The 26,949-nt window shown below is 47.1% G+C and overlaps 1 protein-coding gene across 1 annotated transcript; it reads left to right on the top strand.

The window, feature by feature from the left end:
* The first annotated feature begins 341 nt into the window (after positions 1 to 341).
* Positions 342 to 26,729, top strand: LOC115325267. The gene is made up of 7 exons (XM_029985977.3): positions 342 to 385; positions 16,327 to 16,408; positions 18,340 to 18,439; positions 19,934 to 20,034; positions 22,515 to 22,625; positions 23,875 to 23,928; positions 26,249 to 26,729. The coding sequence occupies exons 2-7, from the start codon at positions 16,337 to 16,339 to the stop codon at positions 26,483 to 26,485; spliced, it is 675 nt and encodes a 224-aa protein (XP_029841837.2). The 5' UTR covers positions 342 to 385; positions 16,327 to 16,336; the 3' UTR covers positions 26,486 to 26,729.
* Positions 26,730 to 26,949: the final 220 nt, after the last annotated feature.

The raw sequence follows: 26,949 nt of genomic DNA, 5'->3' as shown, positions 1-26,949 counted from the left end.
ACAGAAAAACTGCGCTCTTGCTGTGAAGAACACCCGACGCGCGCGATGCGCGTGCTAAGCACAAGCAGAACGCATCCACCAGCGGGATTTTGCTTTTTTTTTTTTTTTTTATACCGTGACAGGTTACGTACGCTTGCAGAACAGCAGCCAGGGATCCCGCATTGAGGTTAGCTGCAGCCGCCGTCTGTTCTCGCAGCTGTTTTCTAGCCACCGCGTGAGCCTGGGACTCCCGGACCAGAGTGCGAAGCTGACTTTCCTCTCAGTCCGCACTCGCCGAGCTGAAACGTCTGGTCGTTGTCCCCTCTGCATCTCCCCGTGGCTTTGACTCAACTTTAGGGGTTCAAGCACCCGAAGATTGTGTCCGAGTTGAGAACGACGTTTGAGGGTAGGTGTCCTGCACCTTGATCACTTTCTTTTTTCTTTTCTTTTTTTCTTGCGTGGGCGTGTTTGGCGTTTATGTAGTGTGGTCGAATCTCCGTGATTTTCGTTGAGGTGCATTTAGGTTCGGCTTCGATTGGACGTTCGATCGCGCAGCTTGAAGTGCTCTTTGGAAAAACATGCTCGCACTGGATGTCTCGAGCGCAGTCTACTCGTCAGCCAACCGTGAATTCGGAAAATAATATACCGGAAAGTGGTTCATTTGGAACGAGCACAAAAGTCCCAGAGCATTCCACGATGGCCGGGTTTATACCTACTCCGTTCACTTGAAGCTCCGCCTTCAGCGCGAGTTTGCTGGCTTCCGTAGTGCTTTGGTTGCGCGTACCTGCGGGTACACACTTGTGTTAGCAAGGGCAGAAAGCTCGCGGTTAAAGTGTCTTCATGTGCGCTTTGCTTAGGGTGAAGACATCTGGTCATTTTGTACACACGTTTATTTTTCTTTTTTGTTCTGAAGCGCGTGAAAGAGCGTGTCCCTGCACGCGTTTGTGGCGCTGACACTGCTATGGCGACCTTTTGTTTTCGTCAATTTCTTTGTACTTTACCCGTGAGCACTTGCTGTCGGCATCGGGTACTACAAAGGGTGGCATCACCCTAAACAGAAGGACATTGAGGCACCCTACTCGCGGTGATGGGGGAGCTTCTAGTAGGGTGAACGGAGTTTAGAGTGTCTTTTCTCGCGGTTGGGCGCTTGCGAGCGAAGCCACCGAAGCACGAGCGCGCGTGGAGATATTATACTTAAAGTGTAGCGCTCGCTCTTGTAGCTTCGCTCTCTTTCGCTGGCACTTATGCTGAAACGGATTGTTCGCGAACTCATATCCGTGGAGTCAAGCCAACCTTACAAAATACAACATCTATTGTCTCTCCCTCTATCTCTTCGACTTCACTTCTCGACGGTGGCTCTTTTTGTTGTTTCATGTGCAGATTGTGGACATTTGGTACGTACCTGTGTCATGCACTTTAGATTTTAGCGTATAGTAGAAGCTACAAAAGCGAACTTCGCGCTTTAAACTTGCATGCCGAGCAGCATGCTGGGGGATCGGTGACTGAGTGAACTAGCGCACACCAGCTTGGATCACGTGGAGCGAAAGCTCGCGCTGCAGAACCCACCCCTGCCCGTTTCGATCTCGATGAGCTTCGTCCCGGCGTGCCGTCGTGTATCGCTACTGCGTGATGCACGTTAAAGACCTTAGGCTGGTGGCTGAACTGCACTGGCTAAATTTCTCATCCACAACTGTGACATCAGAGGCGCATTGAGGCTAACTTCCAGCTGTATAAACATACGTGCAACATCAACATTATTATTATTGAGCAGCATGCTCGCACTCATCGTGAAACAAAGATAGCCTTCTGCATATGTGCCCATATTTTTCAATTATTACATTGCGTGTATGTTTACACCGCTGGAAGTTAGCCCAAATGGGCATCTGGTGTCTCAGCTTATAGATGAGCGATTTAGTCAGCGCAGGGCGGGAAAAAAATTGGGTTGTGTGTATGTTTATACAGCCTAGAACTTGGTCTGCCTCAATGGGCGACGAGTCTTTCAGCTGTAGATAAGAAATTTAGCCAGTGCAGTACAGCCGCTAGCCTAGGGTTTTTAACGTGCACCACGCAGTAGTAATACACGACCGCACGCCGGTACGATGCTCATCCAGTTCTAAACGGGCAGGGGCGGGGATTGAGCCCAGGATCCCTGTGTTCTGCAGCGCGAGCTTTCGCTCGACGTGCTCCGAGCTGGTGGGCGCTAACCCACTCGGCCACCGATCCTTTTTTTTTTTTTTTTTTATTGTTAGGCATCATTTATTTCAGGGTGTCGAACCGGAACCGAACCGAACCGAAAACCGGAACCGAACCGGTATTTTTTCCGGAACTGAACCCGAACCCGAACCGTTATATTTTTATCGCGATAAACCCGAACCGGAACTTTTTTTTTTTTTTTTTGCCTTGTATGATGTCTGGGTGTTATCACGATGTTATGTTACTGTGGGTTTCTGCATGCGCGGATTCTTTTTTTTTTTTTGCTTTTTGCTTTTTTTGTATTTGCCGCTGGATTTTGCCGTCCTTGCCGGCCGCTGGCACCTCGTCAGGCAACCTGTTTGCCTTTTGTGCCAGCGGGCCGTTCAAGTCGAATTTGTATTTGACTTGAAAAAATAAAATGATTGATTGATTGATTGAAAAAACCGGAAAAAAAATAACGGTTACCGGCTCATGTCAAAACGGTTCGGTCACGCGCTGTTGACAATGAATGTGCTATCAATGCCATTTGTTCTTTAAGTGCCGTCAACTGACACACACCTCGCTTACATATTTTCCTTCTCCACTCAGTCTTAGGAATATAAACGCTGCATCCACGAATCTTGACAAACGCTGCATCCATGAATCTTGACATAGGAACCAGTATTGCGCTGGTCGCGGCTTGCACGAAAGAAAAAGAATTAAAAGGCTGTGCAAAAAAAAAAAAAAAACGCGTCACGGAATTTTATTTTTTTACTATCTCGTAAATCCTATATGCTGCTGTGTGCTCATTTCATAACACGTTTCTAGAACGCGCGAGTTCTTGAAGCTTGCTTCCATCGGAATGAGAAAAGAAAAGGCTGTGGAGTTTGATAATAATGCATCCAGTTTCGTATAGGCACTTAGAAGCTAACATATTTGTGAGACAGCGAACTCTTCTATTTTAATATTTATCCTATTACGTCCTTCTGGCGTTGCGTTCGGTGAAGTGTTTTTCATATTCCGTATCTTGTTTAATGAAACTTCTTTAAGGGTCTAATTTGAGTTACCGAAGGCTAGTTCAAATAAAGAAAGCTGTATTTTCTCCCCACTGTTCCTTCAATTGCTTACTCGCCGAGGTGGCGGGATAGTTAGCGAGTTCTACTTGTAAGTGGGTTTGTAAGGAGGTCGCGGATTTTACAGCTACTGCGTCGGACCCAATTAGATGAAGTCCGAATGTGTAAACGTCGGTGAGGTAACCTTTGAGTGGGATGAGGACGATTCGTCACATGCGCACTCGTCACAGGACGATAGTAAATTGTAAATCTCAACAACCGCCCACATTCCCTGATGAGGAGTTTCACGACTTCCTGCTGTGACATAAACCAATAGTTAGAAAAACTAATCTTACGATACTCATCCGCTTTTCCTTTCATCATATTACGACTCTTCAGCAGGTTGACCTAAGTTGCTGGCTTGAACGAGCAATAACCCGATTGGCAGCCAAATAAGTTTTTACTTTGTCTTGCATACACCTCTTCGAAAAAACCAATAAGTATCGGAATTCTTTCTGCTGCATGCATGTGTACGAGTACCCCTCGTGCAGCTGCATGGCTCCACCTCTCTCTGTTGCGATCACCTCCATCCTTTTGAATGTAGCCCGAGTTCGAAAATAGTCGCTTTTATATGGCCTCCCCATTCACCGTTTGGGACGGACCCAGAAGTTAAAACGTCTGCTACAAATTCTTCGACCTTGAGAAGCGAAAGACGTGCTAAGAGAAGAGCTGTCCCACTTTGTCAGGCCGAACCAAAATTCAATGTTCGGGACCGAACCAGAAGCTAAAACGTTTGTTACAAATTCTTCGCCTTTCAGAAGCCAAAGACAAAACTAGATATGAGGTGAGGCACGTTGTCCGCCGGAACCAAATTGAACAATACATTTTTGGGGGGACGAACTATTGTAGGACCGGTTGGCCGCGTGACGAGTCATCCTATGACGAATGTTCCTGTGTGACGAATCGTCCTGTGACCAATCGTCCTGTGACGAGTGCGCATGTGACGAATGGACCGTATCCCCCTTTGAGTGCACATAAAGAAACCATTCCTGGTAGAAATCCCTGAACCTTACACTACGATGTATCCCGTTTCGTATGTGCTGATTTCAGATGTTTTATTTGTAATTTATTTTGATGTTGCAATTTGTCATTTATAATTTCTGAACCGGTTCGCAAACCGGTTCAGCGCCCCGAACCGGTTCGCGAACCGGTTCGCGGATCGAATTAATCGAACCGGAACTGAACCGGAACAAAATAAATTTACCTGAACCTGAACCGTAACCGAACCCGTATTTTTTTCGGTTCGACACACTGATTTATTTACAAAAATACAATTTTAGAAACACTTATAAAAAAGGACAAACTGGATACGGATTTATAAAACTCTGAATTGCTTCGTAATCGATAATGCATGTTTACCTCCTGTTATTTTATGTATAAGTCTCTGCACAAAAAAATATTAAACCTAAGACGACAACAGTTTTTCTTTTCTAAATATCCATAAAGACGGTTTCACGCAGTCGCAAAAACAAGCACGTACACCAACAGTGACTTTGTGATTTTTTTGTTCCTCAAGAGAGATCTTATTTCTCGCAAAAAAAGTTTGAATATGTTTTTGCGGTTGCACAACAAGTAAAATATATCTTTTGGTAAAAATGAAAAAAAATGTCGACCGGACATGGTCGTTCGATCCTATCTGAAAACACCCAAAAAAGACAATCTCAGGCAATCAATTTTTTTTTAGGTATCTTTTATTTTCTACGCATTGTGCGGCCCTCCACGGCGGCGGATCTATTGGCGCTCACAGGCGGCGCAGGTTCAGGTTCTGCCGCGCCCGACCTCCGATATCATGTTACCGCCAAGGTCGTACGCTGATCTGTTTGCAAAGTCGCTCCGGTTGCTTCCTTTGCGTCTCGTAGACGGAGACGCTATACGCCGGCTGTTGAAACAGGCAACGCGAAGCGTGTTACAGGGTGGCGCACCTCGATCGCTCCGGCTCATGGGCTTTTTTGGGTCGGTTGTACGAAAATGTATTAGGCGTTTTCCCTTCAAAACTACCGTCAACCTCTGTACTGTCAATTGGTCTTTTCCTGACCACCCCGTAGCATTTTTACGCTGTTTAATAATAATGAAATTGTGAAAAACGGGGAGTATGCACGCCCCATTTATGGGAACTGCGTTAGCGTCAATTTGGCCATATTTCTCGCTTTATAACTTAAAAGTCACACAAATATTGCATTACGTTTTTGCAGACCCTGTTAGTACATATCATAAACGTTAATTTCAGAGAGTTTATAGAATATTAATGATGGCCTTTTTTTTTTTTTAATGATTTCCAAAATAATGCATTTTTAGTTAAACGCCCGTGTGTGAGGGGCGTTTAACTAATTTCTCCCGCTAACCAGGACAACAATATTTCACGCAAAGATGAACTATATACAGGGAAACACACTGGAAAGGTTTGAAGACCTTAGCTTTTACAGATGCAGAGAAAAATACTCTTTAATCCAGAGCGTTATTGCGCAATGTGCCTTGTTTGCAATTTTTTTCTCAAAATAACTACCCTAATACTCGGCGATTAATACTTTTTTTAATCCTTCCTATGCCTAATTTGTCAGTGAATATTTCTAGACAGTTTTTGAGGGGAAGGGCCCGAAATGTCAACATCGCGCGATACGCAAAACGCGCACGTGACTGAAAGGGCGCTCAAAACTTTTTTCCGCAGAGACACTTTTTTTTTTTCCAAAAACAAGGATTGGTTTTATTCTTTTAGGCATAAAGCCAGCAAAATATATTTTTTTCATCAAAATTAAAAAAGGTCACCGGACAATGGTTCGATCTTATCTGAAACGCCCCCATGCAGTGAAACCGCAAGACTGGGATCTTGAAAGCCTGTTCACACAAGCAGCGGAGCGCTACAAGCATAGCGCTAATCTCGCACTAAGCGCGTGCTGACGGGAGTGTTCATCAGCTTTGTATCGCACCGTCAAACCTGTTGCTGAGGTCAGACAATGAGTAGCTTACGACATGTAAGCAGCGCTACATCAGCACTTCGCTGCATGTGAGAACCGGCCTTTAACGTACATCACGCAGTAGTGACACACGACCGCACGCCGGTACGATGCTCATCCAGTTCGAAACAAACAGTTGTGGGGATTGAAAGTAGAATTTCTCCTGCGCGAGCCTTCCCTCCACAAGGTCCGAGCTGTTGTGCGCCAGGCCAGCCCACTCGGCCACCGAACTTCCAAGCCCATAGTTTTCATGCGACCACAGGCTTGTTTAACAACAATGAGTTTGGTGTATATACCTTTCTAATATTTACAAATCCACAGCCCAGCACGCGCGTGTTTGCGGATTCGAAAAGCGAGCAAAACAAGCGCCATACGTAAATACTCTAAGGAGGGTTCCTGCCAGAAGCTCTTTACTGTAACAAGTTGAGGACAACAAAACAAAACAAAAAAAGAAAAAGCGCTCTGCCACCTTTTTATGAAACAGCTAGCTCAGAAACACAAGTTTACAAAATAGACCAATTTCAGTTCCAGTGCGCCGCCGCTATCGGGATGCGTTGAGGGAACTTCAATATTTCTGCATGTGCGACGACCTCGCTAGCACAAGACGGCATGCGAGTCGTCTTGTGTACCGCCGCCTGCCTCCTGTGGACTGAAGTTATGACTGCGTCACGCATGCGCTGAACGCTCGGTAAGACCGGTCTATATATGGCAACGTCGGCCTATTGGCGACGAGATGTTTAGGTAGCGCCCTCTTGTGGTTCCTATGCCTGACGTCACGATCGAGATTATTAGTGGCAAGCGACAAATTCCATGGTGCGTAAAAAGCGCGGTGGAAGCCTAGTCATCAGGTTCCCAAATCAATACCGTCAGAGATGAGAGTCCGTCTTTGCTCTTATTTTTGTTGATGAGGGCAGAAATAATCCTACGCAAGACGCCATAGAAAGCACTAGGCCAATCGTGGTTGGCCGATCACAGCGACGCTTTTGGTCGCGCTTGTCTCCACGCCGGGACGCCATTATGTTTGACGTTGTTCTCAGCGCATGCTCAGAACGAGGCTGAAGGACCGCTTTTTCTGGTATTTCAGGAGAAGCGAACACTGCGCACGCACATCTTTGATCGGCGCTCGAAGTCCGCGAGCGCACGGGTTCCTATATATCTTTGGCTTCACTGCCTTCGAGAAATGCACGAGGATGCACATTCAACGTCGTCCATTCCAGACAACCAGAATCGTTGTTTTTGGAAGACGATAAATGGGTGCATGTTATGAGCATGCGCTGAAAACAACGTTCAACAAAATGGCGTCCCGTGAGCACCCCTCGATGATTGCAGACGAGCTGGCCGCCTCCATGTTCCTGTTCGTGTAAGGAAGCCCGTGATATTACGAGTCTGCCAAAGCCACCTTCACGCGCAAGCCGCACGTGCTTGAACGCATGGGGCACCAGTCGGGACGCCATGCTTGCAAACGTGTATATGTATAGACCGACACGCTGTTTAGAAATAATCCCGCATTTGTTCACATCAGGCGTGGGCACTATATACCCGAGCGCACAAACCAGATTCGCGTGAGGTGAAGCTTCTGCGCATGCGCCATGGCGACAACAGCGCCACCGCAGATGCGTGACGTCAGAGCCGCGTGTTGGTCTAGGAAAATATGAGCTGCGCTGGATAGAAGCGCCGAAGGACGGGGACAAATTTTTGGAGGAGGTAGCTCAGTGACAAGGCTACAACACGGAGCGTGTCTGCTCGATAGCAGTGACCGCTCATTTACACTGGAAGCGGATCCGCGTTCGCAAAGCGGTTGCGAACGCGGTTGTATAAAGATTCAGTACAATTGCACTCGCACTTGATGTCATCGAGTGCGCGTGCAATTACACTGGATCTTTATACAACCGCGTTCGCAATCGCTTTGCGAACGCGGATCCGCTTCCAGTGTGAATGAGCGGTGAGTGAGTGTACTTGGCTTGAAGTAAGAACCATCGAACGAGAGCTTGTGCAATTAAGGCGCGTGTATCTACAAGTAGCTCCCATTCTCCATCGGAAAAATAGGTGAAGGCCGCGCGAGCGCAGCTGTGATCGGCGTTCAATGTCACAAGGCTGCTAACATGGTAATCTTAATGGTGCGGAATGCACGTTGCAAAAGAACTGCGGAAGCTCGCCGTCATCATGCGTTCAGCATACGCATGCACACAGCTCTCGCCGCAGGTGAATACTGCCTGTACACCATTCAAATATTTACACGTCCCTGCCCAGCGTGCGATCTCCTGAGCCCAGCACGCGCATGTTCGCCGCTTCGGAAAGCAAGCAAATCGCGCGCCATCCGCACGAACACTGAAAACAAAACCAACCAAGAGCCCCGTTTTTTTTGTTTTTTTTTTGTTTTTTTTTAAAGGTGTATGCGCCGAGAAAGTGAGGTAGAAGAGGAGACGAGAGCGCACGTTGACGTCAGAACGCCGAGATCTGATTCGAATGATTAGTGGATGCACTAAATAAGCTACGCTTCAGAGTGACGACACTTACCCATCTAGTGGCTTAAACTTATGATTGCCAGTTATCTGAAGCTTTATCTCAAATCACAGGAAACGCTTTTCCGTCCTCTACAAATGATTAAACAGTTCGTGACAGAGCTAAGCAATATCACATGAGCTCCCTAACACGGTATCTAATGCTGAGGAAGTCGGACTTTTGAACGCATGAAAATCGGCAGTTGCGTCTGCTCTGCACAAGCACCCACAACAACATCGGGGAACAGACTGCCGATACTCTAAGCGTAGCTCATTTAGTAGCTCTACTAGGTAGACCTAAAGCTAGCCACCTTTGTCTCCACTGCAATCGTCGAACACGTTCGAACTCCAGACGCCTAAATTCCTCATTCGAATGCGAATGCCAAACACCGGACGCCGGCATTACGCGTTCTAACGCGTTCGACGGGTGCAGTGGAGACAAAGGCGGTTAGTTATAGGTCTACTCCCTATTTAATCCAAACAGAGCTCGGCGTTCTGAAGTCACCACGCGCTTTCGTCTCCTCCTCTCCCACAGTTTCTCGGCGCATAGATAGACAAACAGGCTTCATATGTACCTAGCGTTTCGGCGCGTGTTTTGCTGGTCCTGACCGACGAGCATGTGCGTGCTGGGCTCTGAAAATTGCAAGCTGGGCTGTGAAGACTGCAAGCTGTCATTTTGTAAAACACCTGTCTAAAAAAGGGCTTTTGCCAGCTGCCAGTCTAAAGAATTACGGTGCGTTTTGCGTGCGCTTCCACCGTTTGCCACGATGTGTCAAGCATGAAACCGCTGAGCTGTTACTCGTTGTAAGAAGTAGAATTAGTCCCTGTGCTGTCCGGGCGTCCGCTTAACTAGTTCATCAAAGGGAAATTGTGTGATATTCCAGACAACGCACACACATCCAGAGGACATCCTATAAGGATGTCCAGATTGGGACGTTAGCGATGTCGCATGGGTGTCTGAATCAGCTTCTGAAAACGTCGCAAGTAAAACGCCGAAAAATATCTGTGGGATGTCCCACAGCGTATGTTTTCTGGACTTCATTAGGACATTAGATATTATCTTATACGTGACTACCTTTATACACTACGGCTTTTACTTGCGGAAAATGGGTCTTACGAGTAATACTGCAGCCTCTTCAACCCGGCGCTGCTTGAAGTCGCGACATCTAACGAAGGACTAAGACAGGAACTTTCGAGGCCGGTGACTTCTTTCTCAGCTTTCTTCTTCCCAAAAGAGCTGAGGAAGAGGCCACCGACCTCGAAACGTCCGGTATTTTTTTATTCGTGAGATGTCGCCACTTCAATTAGCGGCGGGTTTAAGAGGTTCTATTTTGTAATACGGCTTCTATAGTGAGAACACCTAGGCACGGAATGGTCTTGTTTGAAACAAATGAAGGTTTGTTAGGAGTATCACTGATAAACATGCCCTTTTAAAGGTTGTGCACCACCTTCGGTACCAGGGAGGGATGGGTCCGCAGAGCTAGCAAACGCACCTGAAGTGGAAAATATGCATACCCGATTGAGTTGGAGAAACCTGAATTGGTGGGTGGGGCCTATAGTTAGCTGCCCTCGTCTCAATGCTCATACATCGATGCTTATACATCAATTTCGAATCGTTGAATCATTGATCGACTCACTCTAGCAATGCGCCCATCTCGACTTCGCTGTTTTCAGTTCTAGACAAAGGACACGCGCGTAGACACGGGATCCTCTATTAAAACCTTTATAAACATCTGCAAGCCGGAGGGAGCTGTCTTCGATCGTTCCCTTCAATGCTCTTATTTCGCGCGTCCTTACTCACATTAAATACAAGAAACAATAAAACGTGAAGGGCGGACAAAACAACCAGGGACGGCGCCAAGGGGAGGCGAGAGGTGGCGGGAGCCTTCTTTTACAAGCGGGAATAGACCGCACGGCCGGCAGGACGTGGCCGGCTAAGCAGAAACATGACGCCGTCGTTCCTTTCGCTTCAGGAACTGAAGAAGAAGTGTTTTAATGTCTCGTGATGGCAATCGAGGTAACCGACGACTACCGCTATGAAATCTGGTAGCGCTAGCAGCCAGATAGAGATTGTAACAACTCTCGCCCCTTAGAACATTGCAAGCGTAAAAAGAACTAAGGAGAGTAGCGCTGCACGGGTCTTCTAGCCCTTGCGCTACGTCGCAGATGCGGTGCGCTGCTGGTTGTGGCGAGGACAGTGCTACTGGTGTCCATGGGTTTGCCAACATCGGCAGCTGTGCCAACTGGTACCATAGCAACGGAATCATGTGGAACCGTAACTGGATCAGCAGTTTGGATGGTGTCTTCTGTTTGTAGTTCTTGCTGATCTGCGGCAGTCTCAGGCTGAAGTGGCTCGGTGACTGCTGCAGTTGTCTCCGTCTGTCTGGGCCGCAGGTGGTCACCATGACGATGCCACACTGTACCGTCGTTGAGGCGGACTTGTGCTGATGAGTTACTGGTGGCGCCTATCACACGAGCAGGCAGCCATGTCGCGCCTTGACGGAAATTCCTTGCGAAGACTTCCTCTTCAGTGCCACATGACGGACCTTGCCGGCACCCTTTATCCGTGTACAGCTTCTGCTTTAGCTGTTTGAGTAGTACTGACGACTGGAGGCTTGGCCGGAGGACATCTAACGGTGTTTTAAAACGTCTCCCAGTCAGTAGCTCGCACGGCGCTCTGCCGGTGACCTCATGCGGAGTGGTCCTGTAGTGGAACAGAAGTCTAGATATCTGAGTCTGGAAACACCCAGATGCACTCTTAAGTTTGTTCTTGACAGTTTGAACAACACGCTCCGCTGCACCATTTGAAGCTGGATGATAGGGTGGTACAAGCATGCGGCGTATACCGTTGCGTGTCAAGAATTCCAAGTATTGTTCACTTGCGAAGGCAGGACCATTATCTGATACTATCAGATCTGGCAGTCCATGCTGGGCAAATGCTACTCGCAAAGCTGTGATAGTTGCTTCTGCCGAGGTGGATGGCACGGGGAAAACTTCTACCCACTTTGAGAATGCATCCACAATGACTAGGAAGGTTCGCCCCATGAATGGGCCTCCAAAGTCAATGTGAAGCCTTGACCAGGGATTTTGTGGAAAAGGCCAGGGTGTCTGCTGAACCGGCTGTGGAGCCCGTTGATGAGCTTGGCAAACTGTGCAGCTCTTCACGTTTTTGGCAATATCATTGTCAATACCCGGCCACCAGACGTGGCTTCTGGCGACCATTTTGCTTTTCTCAATGCCGGGATGGCCTGCATGAAGAAGCTTCAGGACTCGATCTTGCAACACTTGTGGGACTACCACTCGTGCTCCCCAGAGCAAACATCCGTCATGAAGGCTTAGCTCAGTACTCCTTGCGCTGAATGGGTTCCCTTCTGGTCCCAATGTAATGCCCTCTCCTCTCAGGACAGCAAGCATCACGTTACCCAGAAACGGGTCATTCTTCGTTGCTTGAGCCACTACAGCAGGTGACAGAAGACTGGGGTAAGCCTCTTCGAGCATAAAGATTTCAGCTGGCACAGGTTCTGAAACACTGTTTGTCGTCACTGACAGTCTACTGAGTGCGTCCGCGTGTCCCAAGTCTTTCCCCGGTTTGTAGAGAAGCTGGTACTTGTAAGCAGAAAGCTTGAGAGCCCACCTAATGAGTCGAGGCGAAGCGTGGACTGGAATCGGCTTGTCAGGACTCAGCAATCCAAGTAGAGGCTTGTCGTCTGTGAAGGCTTGGAACGGGTTTCCCCACAGGTACTGGTGGAACTGCTCAACACCGTACACCAAAGCTAATGCCTCTTTGTCGAGCTGGCTGTAGTTTTGTTCGGCTCGAGACAAGCTTCTGGATGCGAAGGCGATGGGTCGTTCTTGACCATCGGCTTCCCGGTGTGCCAAGACGGCGCCAATCCCGTACGGTGAGGCATCGGAACTGAGACACACAGGCTTCTCTGGGTTGAAATGAGCGAGAACCGGAGCTGAGGTCAAGAGGTGCTTGCTTGACGTGAAAGCTTCCTCTTGGTCTTTTCCCCACTTTCACTTCTTCCCGTCAGTGAGAAGCAAGTGCAGTGGACGAAGACGTCCAGACAGGTTAGGAAGGAATCGTCGGAAGAAGTTGATTAAACCTAAAAAACTTTGAAGTTCCTTGACATTTCGTGGTGCCGGGGCATGTAGGACAGCTGCCACCTTGCCGAGACCTGGCGACAGTCCTTCCTTGCTGATGATATGCCCAAGGTATTCTACCTGAGGCAAGAAGAAGAGGCACTTGTCGGATCTCGGCCTGAGTCCAACGTCCCGAAGGCGAACGAGAACAGAACGAAGATTGTGAAGGTGATCTGAGTCGGACGTGCCAGTGACAGGAATGTCATCAAAGTACACAGCAACGTGTGGCAGTCCTCGGAACAAGTTCTCCATCTCCCGCTGGAAAATAGCTGGAGCCGACGAAACCCCGAATGAAAGACGGGTGTACTGAAACAAACCCATGTGTGTCGAAATGGTCACATACTTCCTGGAGTCTTGCTCGAGAACTACTTGCTGGTAGGCATCTCTCAAATCTAACTTTGTGAACTTCTCGCCCCCGGAAAGCGTGGCCCACAGGTCTTCGATCCTTGGAATGGGGTATTTCTCCAATGTTGCCACTGGATTTACGGTAACTTTGAAGTCACCGCAAATCCTCACACGGCCATCCTTTTTGGCCACAGGAACAATGGGCGCAGCCCAGCTTGAAGTCTTTACTGGTACAATGACACCCTCTCTTTGTAGGCGCTGGAGCTCTTGTGTAATCCCATCCTCGTCGCCAATTGTTACAAGCGGGAATAGACCGCACGGCCGGCAGGACGTGGCCGGCTAAGCAGAAACATGACGCCGTCGTTCCTTTCGCTTCAGGAACTGAAGAAGAAGTGTTTTAATGTCTCGTGATGGCAATCGAGGTAACCGACGACTACCGCTATGAAATCTGGTAGCGCTAGCAGCCAGATAGAGATTGTAACACGTTCCCTAAAATTTCTTCTGCCACCTCATGCTGAAGCAGCTTTGTATGCAAATAATTGCCTACGACGTCCGCTTGAAAACCCAGTGTAACGAGTGTCCAGCCTTTAGAGCCGTTCATGCCTTTTATATATATTTTTCTGTTAACTTCCAACCACGGGCGAGTAAGCTATCAAGCGCTTTAGAAAAAGCAGCTCCCCTTTGTGGCGCCTGCTGGCTGTTCTCTCCATATTCCGCTCCGGGGTGCTTATCTTCAGCGGAGACCGGAGACGTGGACGAAGGCGAGCCGACGGCCAGACTTGAGGTTCCGCAAGGCAGAATATCCTTTTCGCCATAGGGGAGGAGGAAACAGGCAACGGTGGACAGGGTAGAAGGGGGGGGGGGGGGAGGAGGAAGCGAGGGAGAAGTGGAAAGCGCGAACTGGTCGTCGGCCTTTGAAGTAAACGCCATGGGGAATTTCGGACCGTCTCGGAGAAGGCGTGCCCCTCCTTGCGTTCCGATGCGCCAAAGGCGCATTTTGGAACACTTGCTCTCCGTATAGTCCATGACGGCTTAGGAAACGCAGGGCGTGGCGATTCCCGAGCATCTCATTATCGGTCCGCAGCCAATCAGATTGCAGCGTCAGCTGATAAGATATTATCTGCTGACGGCCCGAGGAATCAATCACAATGCAAGAAGGGTGATCATATTAGGCCACGCCCTGCGTTTCTTAACCTGTCTAATAACTGTTGCAGGCTTTTTTTTTTCTTTTTTGCTGATTTATGTTTAGGGCTTATAGGAGGCTTTGATTTATACCGTGGGACAGCGCGGTATCTCGACAGTCGCACCGGGCGGCAACGGCACCGATCACGAGGGATTCTGGAAAAGAAATCCTCGTACAGTTCGCACCTTTGGATTGTCAATTATAGACGCTTTACACACGCGCAAGATGACAGCTTCTATGGCTGACCTCCTCTTGTCTTGCCGAGACACCGAGCCATTGAAACGGGCGTTCACAAGCCTCCACAAGAGGCCAATTCTGGAGAGAAGGACAAAGTAGAATCTAAAATGGTAATAATTAACCTGTCCTGCTGTAGTAATGATGATGAAGTAAAATAAACAGAATAAGAGGAAACAAAAAAGTCAGGGCACTTTCGCTACCCGTAAAGTAAAGCACTGCGACAACTGAGGTGTGACGGCGCTAAGGTGTCATTTCGGGACGGATGAACTGAAAGAACAGAAAATGTGCGAGCACGCACCATACAGTCCGCAAAGGCCGTTTCGTATGAAACCGAGTAACACACCGGGCGAAAATTTCAGGGTGTTTTGGAACCAATGAGGGGGTATTAAGTAGAAAGCATTTCGTGAACCTGTTAAACAGTTTTATTGGACACAAACCAGGACTGCCTCGTGGTAATTGAAGAACACTTCGAAAATCGCGAGCCCAAGTTTGAAATCCAGGGAACGACGAAACTGCATAAGAATGAATGAGCCGTTCCCCATTGCTGGTGTGGCTGCCTAAACGTCTTACGCAATGTTAATGGACACTAACTAACACCGCCTTGTGGTCACTAAAGAACACTTCCAAAATGGCGCACTCAGGTTTCAAGCGTGTAGCCCATCCTATAATTTCACGCCTGTGGTTTCGCCGGCGTTTCACTATATATGTTGTACCGCAACGAAGGTATAGAAGCGCGAGCTCATAGCGTTGGCAGCTTGTGCTGCCGAGATGTGCCCTAAAGAAGGATCTCGGGCTTGTAGCTTTTCCTGCGGTACATCATAAGGTGAAATAGAGAATAGCTTTATTGGTTTCATCGCCCGAGAACCTTTCTGGCATAATTAGTGAAAATGTTTGTTTTTATTGTTTGCATTATCAGCAGTCTCATGTTTATGTTTCTACGTGCCTTCATGGTGTCACGTGATGAAGTATTGTCATGTGACGTCATGACATCACTTACTTTACAAAACTTGAAAGTATAAAACAGAGAGGACGAGGACGAGAACAGGACATCTTTCATTTAGCAACAACATAGATTCTATGTTGTTGCTAAATGAAAGATGTCCTGTTCTCGTCCTCGTCCTCTCTGTTTTATACTTTCAAGTTTTGTATCTATTAACCAACACGCTCGTTTTCAATTGGCACTTACTTTACCCATGGTGTCACCTGAGCCACTGTGCAACGTGACTTGACGTCGTGTCATAGTGTCAGCTCATGCCAGGTAACAGGTGACATGATGCGTGGCGTGACGTCAGAGTCGTGCCGAGCGCCGTGACGTCATCTGGAATCTTTTGGCGGAGTGCCGAAAATGACCCACGTCGATATGGAGCGCAGTCGACGGTGCGAAACCCGCGAAGTGTCCCGCTAACTGCTATTGCAGTAAAACTGAAGGTCCGTTATGGCGGCGCCCTTGCGCAGCCTGTGCAGAGCATCTATAGCCCGCATTTCGTATAATACGGTAATCATATTGACGTCATGCCACGACGATGGGGCCGACTGGCTCACGGTGCATGCTCAGATGCTTTTCGTACAACGCGTGCGCAGCGCCTACAGTTGCTGTGGGCAGGCGGACTTGTCTTTTTTTTCTACGAAGAGTCAGTGCGTGTGCATAGTTTTGAACTGGATGAGGGGGCTAAGATATTGTCTACCTAACATTGCCCTTTCAGCCCGAAAGAAATGCTGATGAAAAGCAGCTTCGGCGGCCGTTCCCTCGGGTATGGGACACGCTTTGTGGCCTCCGTGATCCTGGTAAGTGTTAGGTTACAGCTACATGGCACTTGTTCCTGCCCACATAGAATAAAATGGCGGGAAAATAGCAAGGTAAAAAATAACATGTAGCCACAGTGATAGAAGGCACCGTTCCTTTTTTTATGTAACACATTAATACAAAGCGTACAGGATACAGCCGTGTCACATTTAGCACGACTCACAACCATATTCATTATTCCGTAATGGGGTGAAATTTCAGCAGATGTTTTATTTCCACATTGTGCGAAGGCGCCAGTGTATTAATTGGTTTTGCGTTCGAGTTTTACGAGCTACATATTGTGCGGTGTGACAAAAAGCACGGAGAGTGCAAAGTCTAAAACTTGATTTCAACGAAAATCAGGGTTGGGAGCGATCCTGTCTGTCAGTCTGTGTAACACTGCCTCGACGTGATTTCAAAACAGTAATCGCTTTTTGAGGGACCCTTTAGTCCCAGGCATCTGCTGTCCATCCGTCTTTCGGTCCGTCCGTCCTTCGATGCATTTCTCTACTGCATTTAGCGGGGAAATTGACGTCAAGTGACCTGACGTCACGTTACCTATACACCAAGTCAGATTCCCCGCTAAACATAGCAGGAAAATTAATAAACATTACAAGTTAACCTTCACTCCCGAAACTATACTATTTAATGGCTCGTAAACAAATTTAAACGATCGCTTTTTACACATTCACTGAATTTTATGTATTGCATAGGACTTTGAAGATAAAGGTCGCTGGTAATTTTGTTTGAATGCCGTTGCATAGAGAAGGTTTTGTCGATTGTAACCTTGAATGATGGCGAACGCTACTTATGCATTCGCCTGGTTTGCATCGTCCAAAATATAACCACGGGCGGTATATAATTCTCGAAATAAATTCTGTGTTTCCTAAAAGGTATGTTTGGGTTAGTTGATTGATAAGCATCTTGGTTTAAAAGAGCGCGCGACAAGACAAGGACAAAGACGAGACAGACGGCAGCGCAGACAATCAACTGATGGTTTATTACCACCCGCTCCCAGTATATATATACACCTGGGCAACAACCAAATAAACGGAGTGCGAAAGAAAAGACACAAAAAATGCATGCAGTCTCAGCATCTTATTAGTTAGAATATACAGTGACGTGTCATAGTTGGTCCCTAACATGCACCAGTAAGGAAACAAATTCCCTTATCGGACAAACCAACGGAAGCCGTGCTGACACATGTCTTTTAGTTTGTTTTATTTTGTAAGCTTCTATTACCTCTCGAGTTAGTTTGTCACCACTGAATATTTTGCTTTTTTGGTATTCAGGGGTGCAGTGAATTCCCAGATGACCGGAGATTTGTTTTGATACATTATACTAATGTTCCCTTAATCGGTCATTAATGCACCGCCTGGTTTGTCCGATGTAGAACCTGTCACACGACAAAGGAATAGAATACACCACGCACTCTTGACAGTTAACGAAAGGCTGTCGGCGCTTTTTTGTGCCATGTTTCTTCTCCTCCCCGATCTTATTCACCTTCCTGCGGAGGGCAGACAAACGCTCCAGAAAAAAACTACTCCAGTTTCTGCTCTTTTTCCCATTCTCTTTAAATTGTGGCAAATCTTGTGCAAGTACGGAATGACGAACGTTTGTCTGGTGATGTGACATCAGTGCAAGGTATGTATAGCGATGAGAAACCGGAGCGCACGGGAAATATAGAAATATATCTATAGTTTTAGTAAATGCAAAGGGCAGGATTGTATGAGAGCTTACTTTGTAATCAAATAAACTTATCTTGTCTCATCTTAAGTTTATCTCTGACCACCCAATCCACATCCTAGCAGTATACGTGAAAATCAAACGCTGCATGCTTAACAATGCAGTATCCCCTGCCACTGCAGCGAACTATGTCAGGGTGTCAGGACATGTAAGGCCTCGAGCTCATCGTCGCTCGTCTCTTTTACAGTGCGTGTCGTCGGTCTTGTTCACGTGGTTCCTGATTTCGCTGTACCACCGGCAAAAATTGCTCGACTCTCTGAACATGTCCATGGGCTTCGAAGCGAAACGTGAGTCCTGCTGCTGCTATTGCTGCTGACCCACTTTTAATTCGCCCCTCGCACCTTTTCTGCACTTGTGTCTATGCCTATACAGAAAACACGCGTGCGCGTTGAAGGACTTACTGCCATCATGACCCAGTTTACGTCAGCCTCGTTTACTGCACACGGCGTTAAACGGGAACAGCGCTGTATAGTTTCTGACTTTCCCGGTGAGAGTATCGACGACTCCCTTGCTTCAGCGCCACGCCAACCTTGAAATTAGGGCCCTGCCGGCCTCAAATTCACAAACCTCTCCTCATTTCCTCTTTTGTTTTGGTTTCTGAACGAATGTCGAATCAGCTGGAATTCGTTTCTTTCTAAACCTAAAGTGCACCTCGGCAAACCCCACTAACCTTCAGATCCAATCAAGGCCAATTAGCGCGCGGTGTGCTTGCTATGGTTGGCCACTTGGCTCGGGTGACACGCCGTTCGTTTCACTCGACTTGTGGATGAAACAGAGAATGCTCCCCCGGCTTTCCGCGTTACACGTGGGTTACGTTAAACTCCAGGGTATTGCCCCCTATATTAGACCATCTATTCTATAGTAAGTTCGATTACATGGTCTAGCTGTGCTGTGAACCCTGCGCTATGCTTTGACTCAGTGTGATTAGGTTATTCGATAATCACCCAGGCAAAGGCAACGCTTGTGACAGGTAGACCACCAGCATGACAAACCAGAGACGCCAGGGCAACAGCTAATAAACCGTTAAACACAAAAGGGCTTCTCAGCTTCCATTTTAGATGTTGTTGCGTTAGGCGCGTGCTTCGGAACTTTCCGAAGAGCCAAGCACGGGGGTGAACTTTTTTTATCTCATGCTGCGTGGACGTTTATCGTGTGCGTAAACAGTGGAATGGGCTAGATCAGCAGTGTTGGGGTGCATCAACTTCACTTGCAATGCGCGCAGCTCAAAGGATTCCGGGAAAACACGTCTCCACGCTATTGACTTCTCATGTTTGATAGGTTCAATACTCTTAACTTCATATATATATATATATTAGAAAGAGAGAGAAAGAGAAAACGTAGCGCAGGATGACGAAAAGTTTATACGGCAGAAAACGCACTTGAGACGGTAGTTGGAGTTTTTAAAACATATTATTTGTAAAGTTTGTCGACGTTTCGGCCTGAGACAGACCTTTTTCGAGTCTCGAAAAAGGTCTGTCTCAGGCCGAAACGTCGTACAGGTACAGGTTCAATAATTATCACAATAAATGTCCGGCGGACAGTCCGCACTTATATTGCTCCGTCCACTTCACTCTGTCTTTGCCTTCGTGCATAGCATTTTTTTTTTAAAGGCAATTGGTCTCTTTGACAAGATTACCATTCGAACATCGAAGGACGTATTTACCGAAGAAACAATGACATAATCCTTCTGTATGTTTGTGTTTGTGTGTATGTATGTGTGTGTGCGTGTGTGTGTACGTGTGTGTATTTGTGTCGGTGTGAATATCTTTCTGCGTTCGCAGCTGCATCTCCGCTGATTGAGTTCGTCGCCGTGTTCGGGTTCGGGCTCATCCTGCTGTTCGAAATTATCTCTGCTTGGATGGCCATCAAGGCGACATATCTGGTACGTTTCTTTCCTCCCTCCCACGTACGACATCTGCTGTATTTGATCTCATCTGTCACAGGCACCTCTTATATATTTGCAACCTGCAACATTATAAGTGGAAAGGGGGGGGAGAGAAACGCTGTTAACTAAAGCAATTGCTTTGGGGATCGGTGAAATAAGAGACAGATCCGGTGCAATATCCGGTTTTGAAATACGTAATTTCAATTATCGGGGATGAAAATATTTACGAAGTTAATACCATCTGGAGGCAGACAAAAAAGAAAAGACAGATCTTACGAAAAAGAAAACCATTTTGAATAACTGCAGCCAGAAAGAAAAAATAATAATTAGTATAAAACTACTAAACGAACATGAGTAAATAAATATCTGCTTGAGCGCGTTCTGTAAGATTAAATGGGTTAGGACACAAAAATTAAACGGGTAGATCATTCCTAAAAATTGAATGCTCATAGGCTACTTAGTGTATACACCAAGTTTTGCGATAATCAATTTACATATTTTGATAATTTTTCAGCTGGCGACCAGGCAACACTGCCTATGTTAGTCACACCATGGTGCTCCTAAACCACGCGATGATGAACGCTCTCTCATTTTAGGCCTTCCCATGATCGCCCAAGCTCGCCTCACCACGGTATACGATCAAAACCGTTCACGCAATTCGGCTACTTCAACACTATTCTCGCTCTCACCCCCGGCCTTTTGACCTTCCACCCTGCGTGCACGTGCGAGATTGTCACGGTGACGGCGACCAGGGCGAGTTCGTCCGTGACTCGTCGTCGCTGGAGCGGGTCGACAGTGGGTCGCAGTCAAAATGACCAGCTTCCAACATCTCTTGATAACAATCACACACGTTGCTGCTGCGTGTCGAAGACTTTGACGGAGCGAGAGATGCGACGTAGACTTGTACGTGAAGAGTTACAACGTCGCTGTAATTCAATTACTATTTTTCCGTAATCCATTCTAACTAATCAATTATATGTTTCCAAGTTGAGCCTTATCTTACGTAAAAGAAAAAAATCGCTCTGTCTGCCCGTCCATCACTTGTCAATGTTGCACCAACGTTGAACACTTTTTTCTTTTCTTTTTACCCCTAAACATCTAAGAAAAGATACCAAGATACCAGAAGGATTACAATGTCAACGTTCTCAGCGTCATTTTGACTGTCGAGCTGTCGAGTGTGCCTCGTTCCCTGTGTGCGGGTTGCTTCACTCCGCGTTTGCAACGTCATAGATGACTACGTTCTGCACTGGCCTCATGTAGTAACCTAAAAATTAACGCGAAAAGTAATCAACTACATTCTGGTAATTTTTAAATTACTCTCGTGATATAGTAATTGATTACTGCAATCGCTTACATATTTCGATAAATTAATTGTAATCGGTTACTTTTTTTCAGTAATGCGTACGAGACCGCGTAGACGTAATCGTCACGAAGCGCATGCTCGAAACGCGGAAGGTAAACGAGGATGCTGAAGCTCGTGACACCAAGAGAGCCTAATCTGTGAGTGCGTGCAAGGGGACGCCGCGCGCTTGGCTGGTGACGTCACCAGCCAAGCGGCGGCCTTTTCGCTACGACGGCCTTTTCGAATTGGGCGGATCCGAATGTCCCTCATATACATCGATTTATCCACGAAACTAGCGCGCCATTTTCAAAACTTATGATGGATCCTGGCAGTATAGTTATCTCATATTTTATTTTTGGTGTGTGCTAACCCCTTTACAAGTTTTTGAAAAGAAAAAAAAGCATCAAGGCCGAGGACGAACATCGACACTTTTTCAGGAAAGGGTGCAGACGTGTCATGTCCCTATTTTACGGGCAATTCCAAAGCCTCCGCAAGGAAGTCTAAAAAAAAAAATCGTCGAATCAGCGCAAGCGGAGAAGCACGTAAACGTGGAGATCGCGAGCTGTGAAACGGGCCCGGGGTATTTGTTGTTTTTGCTCTGGAGTAAAAGCAGTTTGGTCAGATGTTTTATTCATTCATTTTTGTTAATGTTTATACCAGTTAGGCGTCAACTTCCCTTTTTTCTACCAGAGAAAGGCGAAGGTTCCTTTACCAACTCAGAGAGAGAGAGAGAGAGAAAGGCACAGCGGTAAAATGAACGGAATTGCATTCACCGACAGGATAAGAACGACAGTGCAACGAGATGAGAACGACAGTGCAACGAGAACGAGCTGCAGAGGCGAGCTGCAGAAAGGCAAAGAGCGCAAGCTGGAGAGGCTGGGCATTCGAACTTTCTTCGGAAGTTCGAATGCCCGGCCTCTGCAGCTCGCGCTCTTTGCCTTTCGTCGAGCTTTCGCTGCGCGTGCATGCTCGAAGCTCACGAGATCTCTTATCGAAGGTAACAAGCTCGCGCTGGAGGCGACTTTTCTACCGTTCTAAAGAGGATTTATAATAGAAGCTACGCAGCTGCCGAAAACGTTTTCTCTGCGTATTCATATATGTTCCCCTGTGCTACACCGCATCTGTACCCTTGCAGGAGAACCGGTGGTTGCTGATGCCGTTCATCGGCTTAACTGGCTGCGGTATCGTCACCCTCGTGTTGATCTTAGCCATCTACGTGACCTGTCTGCCGACGTACGGTTATCAGGTGAGACCAGTTGTGTGCTGCCGGAAGACGACTTTTCGTGACATTTAAGAGGAAATGAAGAATTCGCACGCGTGTATCTGTCGAATCAGCGCTGAGAGCGCAGGACCGCGCCCCCATCGACGATATAGGTTTCGGGGGGGGGGGGGGGGGGGGGGGGGGGGGGGGGGGGGGCAATGAAGCTTCAAAAATTTTATACCCTATGCACGGGGAGGAAAGTGATAAAAGTAAATCTTGTTGGCGCTCACAAATCGTATACCGCACAAGCTGGAATCTGCTGGATGTGCTTGCCGGCGTTCATCTCAAAGAAGTTTTTCGTGCTTTTGCTGTATGTTGTGCCACCTTTGAATATACCAGTGTCAACCAGACGGTTTTCACCGTTTTCCTCTTGGGCGTGTAGGGAACAAACATGAATTTTTTTAGGCTTATTTTAAAGCGATTGACATTTTTACGATCTTCAGGCCACCGTGGCGTTTGCTTCTGACCGCTTATTTTTCCCTTTAAATTTAGCGGGAAAACGATGTCACATCACTTGACTTATACACAAATTCAGTTTCCCCGCTAAATGTAGCAGAAAAATTGACGTCAGGTCACACAATGTCGCGTGACCCATACCAAAATTTAGTTTCCCCGCTAGATTTAGTGGGAAAGTTGACTTCACCTGGCCTTAACATCGATGCAGTTTCCCCGCCAACTTTAGCGGGGAAAATGACGTCACATCGTTTGATGTCACGTGACCTACACACAAATTCAGTTCACCCGCTAATTTTGGCGGGAAAATGGACGTTACGTGACCGTCCGCGGTTTTTTCGGTTATGTATGAATCTTATCGCTTAATTTGACAACATCATAGTTGGTTCTCGCCAATGGCGTCACAAAAAGGGGGGGGGGGGGGGGGGCGGGGGGAGCGCGGAGGGCGGGTGCAGCGCTCAAAGGGGGGCAGCTGGGAAGTGAAAAGGCGGAAGGGGGTGTCGCGGCTGGCCACCGCTTTGGGTGCTGTTGACCCTAGTGACGCCACTGGTTCTGCCCTTCTTTTTTTTTTTTCTTTTCAAACCTACACTCATAAATTCTGTGTATAATAAATGCACGAGATAAGGCATATTTGAGAGAAGTTTCGTTGCACTCAGTTCGTTGGTTGATTTATACGAGTTTTTTTTATTGCACGAATAGAGTGCGGAAACACCTTGTAGAGCGAGTCATGTGACTTAAATGCAATGGATGCATTGATACTAATGATGTTTCTGTCTTACAGGCTCCAAATGCTATCGGTGGGATCGTGTCGGCGCTCACCATCGTGTTGCTGCGGGTGAGAAGTTTCGAAAATTCTAGCGAGGTTCAGTTTGATCTCGTTTAATTTAGTCTTGACTTTAAAATCGCCGTGTCATTTTGAAATATGATCCTGTACGTTTCGCAGCCTTCTTACCTATAACTAAAAGTGTCCAGCAAGTGGCAGCAGATGTAGTACGGACAACCATCATAACGTCGTGGTACCAGCATAAAAGTAGCCACCCCACTTGAGTCATGCACCAAAGAGGAACAACGTTCTGTCATACGATTTTTAGGTACTGAAGGAGTGAAAACTATTGGAATTCATTGCCGAACTAAGTTGTATTATGGTGATGCTTGTCAGTCAGCCCACAAAGTGTACGAATGGACAAGAAGATTTCGAGACTGCGTGAGTTCTGCTACAGACTCCTCACCCGTGCCAGGCACACCGAGCGGTGACACTGGACTTCATTGGAGCAGTTGAAGGCATTGCAATGAAGAATTGACGAGTGACGGTAAACGAAATGAGCGCACTTGCCATGGTCACTCATAGTTCTCGCTCTGTTATTAACACATTTTGAACCCTCAGGGAGACAATTGGAGGAAATTATTAGTCTGATGAAGAAGAGGCGGTAAATGTCTCACGCAACTAAATTTGTTGATGTTTTGTAGAAGAATTTACGCGCTTGTTAAGCGCTGGAAGACTTGCATTCAGCCGAATGGAGATTGTGCTGAAGAAAAAAAAATACATTTCTGTTTAATACGATTAGAGCAAAAACATATTCAAGGTTTAGGGAGAGAAAGAGAGTAGTGTGTCGATAAGCTGACATTTTTCGCTCCGAGAAGAGAAAATTAAATGAATAAACGAAGAACGTATAGAAAGAACAAAAAGTGAAGAACGAAGTGCGTTCTTCACAAACGCACTTCGTTATGTTCGTCACTTTCGGAACATGCTCTACTTGTTAAAGTTGACCTTGTACCCAATGGCTTGGAGGGAGTTCAGGAATATCCTCTCAAGTAACTTCCTCCAAGCTCGGGTACCAAATAGGAAAATATTTCCACGGGTTCCCAACGACGAAGTGATGTATTTTTAACTCTGATGCGAGATGTTTTATTTCATTGTCAAACTAGTTTCAGTCTTCTATTAAACATATCCTATAGTCCGCTGCAACTCAAGAAGGTAGGGCGAGGGTAAGAAGGGCAGGGGAGGAGGAAGCAGACGGTACGCTAAAGAGAGAAGGAGGTTTCCTCCCCTCTTCTCCAATGTGCCCCTCTGCTTCCTCCTCCCCGGCCCTCCTTACCCTCGCCCTACCTTCTATGTTTAATAGTGCCGAGTGATTAGCGGAGTTGGCTACAGACCCGGCTGCCACGCGGATGAGCGGGGTCCAAACCCAGCAGGCCCCGGATCTTTCTTTTATGTATTCTGTACTCTTCTGGAAAGTACCAGTGCATTCTCGGCTGTCATCGAGTATACTGGTTGCGAACATTCCTGAGCGTACCGTGTGTATGTTCAGGAATGTTCCGATCCAGCGGTAACGTGCACCTTCAAGAAAGTCGCTCTTTTGTCACCGACGCGAGATTCATGGTACTGTTCTCTTTAAAGGGATGCTGAACCGAAATCTGGATTCCACAAAGCACGGCGGCAAAAGCGTGCAACGGGATGCTACAAACACCAAAACATCGCTCATACAGCGATATCTCGAACGAAGAACCGTATTTTTCAACACAAAAAAAAAAAAAAAAAAGGAGGCGCATTTTTCAGATATGTTGACGTCTTGTTTCTGCGAGAACAGTCGAGAAGGAGAGGGAACGGCATCGCGTCTTCTCCGCCTCGCCGCCTTGAGGGGGCGAAGCGAAGAGCGAAGGAAACAAGATATGTTGACGTCACGCGCCTCGTCGGCCTCGTTCAATCTCGACCTCTTTTTCCAAAAATACGGCTGTCCTTTCGAGATATCGCCTTACGAGTAGTGTTGTGGGGATTGTAGTGTTCCGCCTACAGCTCCTGCATTGTTTTCTGAAATCCAAATTTCGGTTCACCATCCATTTAAAGTTGTCAGCGCAAGTTCGCCTCACTAAATGTTTATTTTCAGTTCTACATTCATCTCCTAGTTTTATCCGGGACAATATCTTCGGGAACACCGCATACGTCACAGGGGGCTGCATCGCGTCAACGTTAATTTTACCATACTTGCGCTTCCTGTACGTGGACGAAAGGGAAACGTAACCTCTGCTCGTAGAATTTTCATTTGACTCACCCTCGTAAAATGCATTCTAGCTCTTAGTCTCAAACTGTAAGCGAAGCAATGATCATAAATTCCACGCGAGTTAATTTTCTCCCGTTTTTACTCCGCTCCATTTAGGCCTACTTCCTTCTGGTAGCCGTCTCCTACTACCAGGAGCTCCAGGAGCGGGACGTGCAGCAGGGCGGCGCTGTGCCTTCGGTGAGCTCCGGGGTCCCCCAGACGCACATCGACGACCTGCCCGACCACAAGCGGCATCCACCTTTCCTGCTCGACTATCTGCAGGAACCTCCGCCCTACGAGAGCATCGACAGTGCCGAATCTAAGGGGGACTTTGCCATGCGCTTGTACATCTGAAGCCGGCCGAGCGTTGAACTTTTCGGGGCCGTTGGGAATGACGTCCGCAAGGCTTCGTGACGAGCGACGTGTGGACTTACGCTACTTCTTGTGTGAAAATATCTGACCTGTGTGTTTTTTCCTCTGTCTTCGTTGTACAGCTTCTTCAAGAGCACCCGCGAATATGATCCGAAGCCGACAAAAAGACAACTTGCGATTGATTTTATTTATTCTTGGGTAGATTACTTGTGCTTACAGAATGTACAAAAAAAAAAAAAAATAGTGTCTTTTTTTTTTCTTTTTTTTTTTGCAAAAATAAATTACAGATTGCCGAACGCGCAGTCTCTGGCCAAATGTAGCTCAAGCGGTCCGGATCGGATGTTCAAGTCTCAGAGCTTGCCGCCTTTTGGTTCAAAAGTTATGTACAATTTCTTTTTCTTTTTTTTTTTTTTAATTTTCGAAGGGAATTACGGCGGCCGACTAAG

This window comes from Ixodes scapularis, unplaced genomic scaffold, assembly GCF_016920785.2.
Source record: "Ixodes scapularis isolate PalLabHiFi unplaced genomic scaffold, ASM1692078v2 PGA_scaffold2__306_contigs__length_199485367, whole genome shotgun sequence".
Taxonomy (NCBI): domain Eukaryota; kingdom Metazoa; phylum Arthropoda; class Arachnida; order Ixodida; family Ixodidae; genus Ixodes; species Ixodes scapularis.
This window is presented reverse-complemented; position numbering and strand designations above follow the sequence as displayed.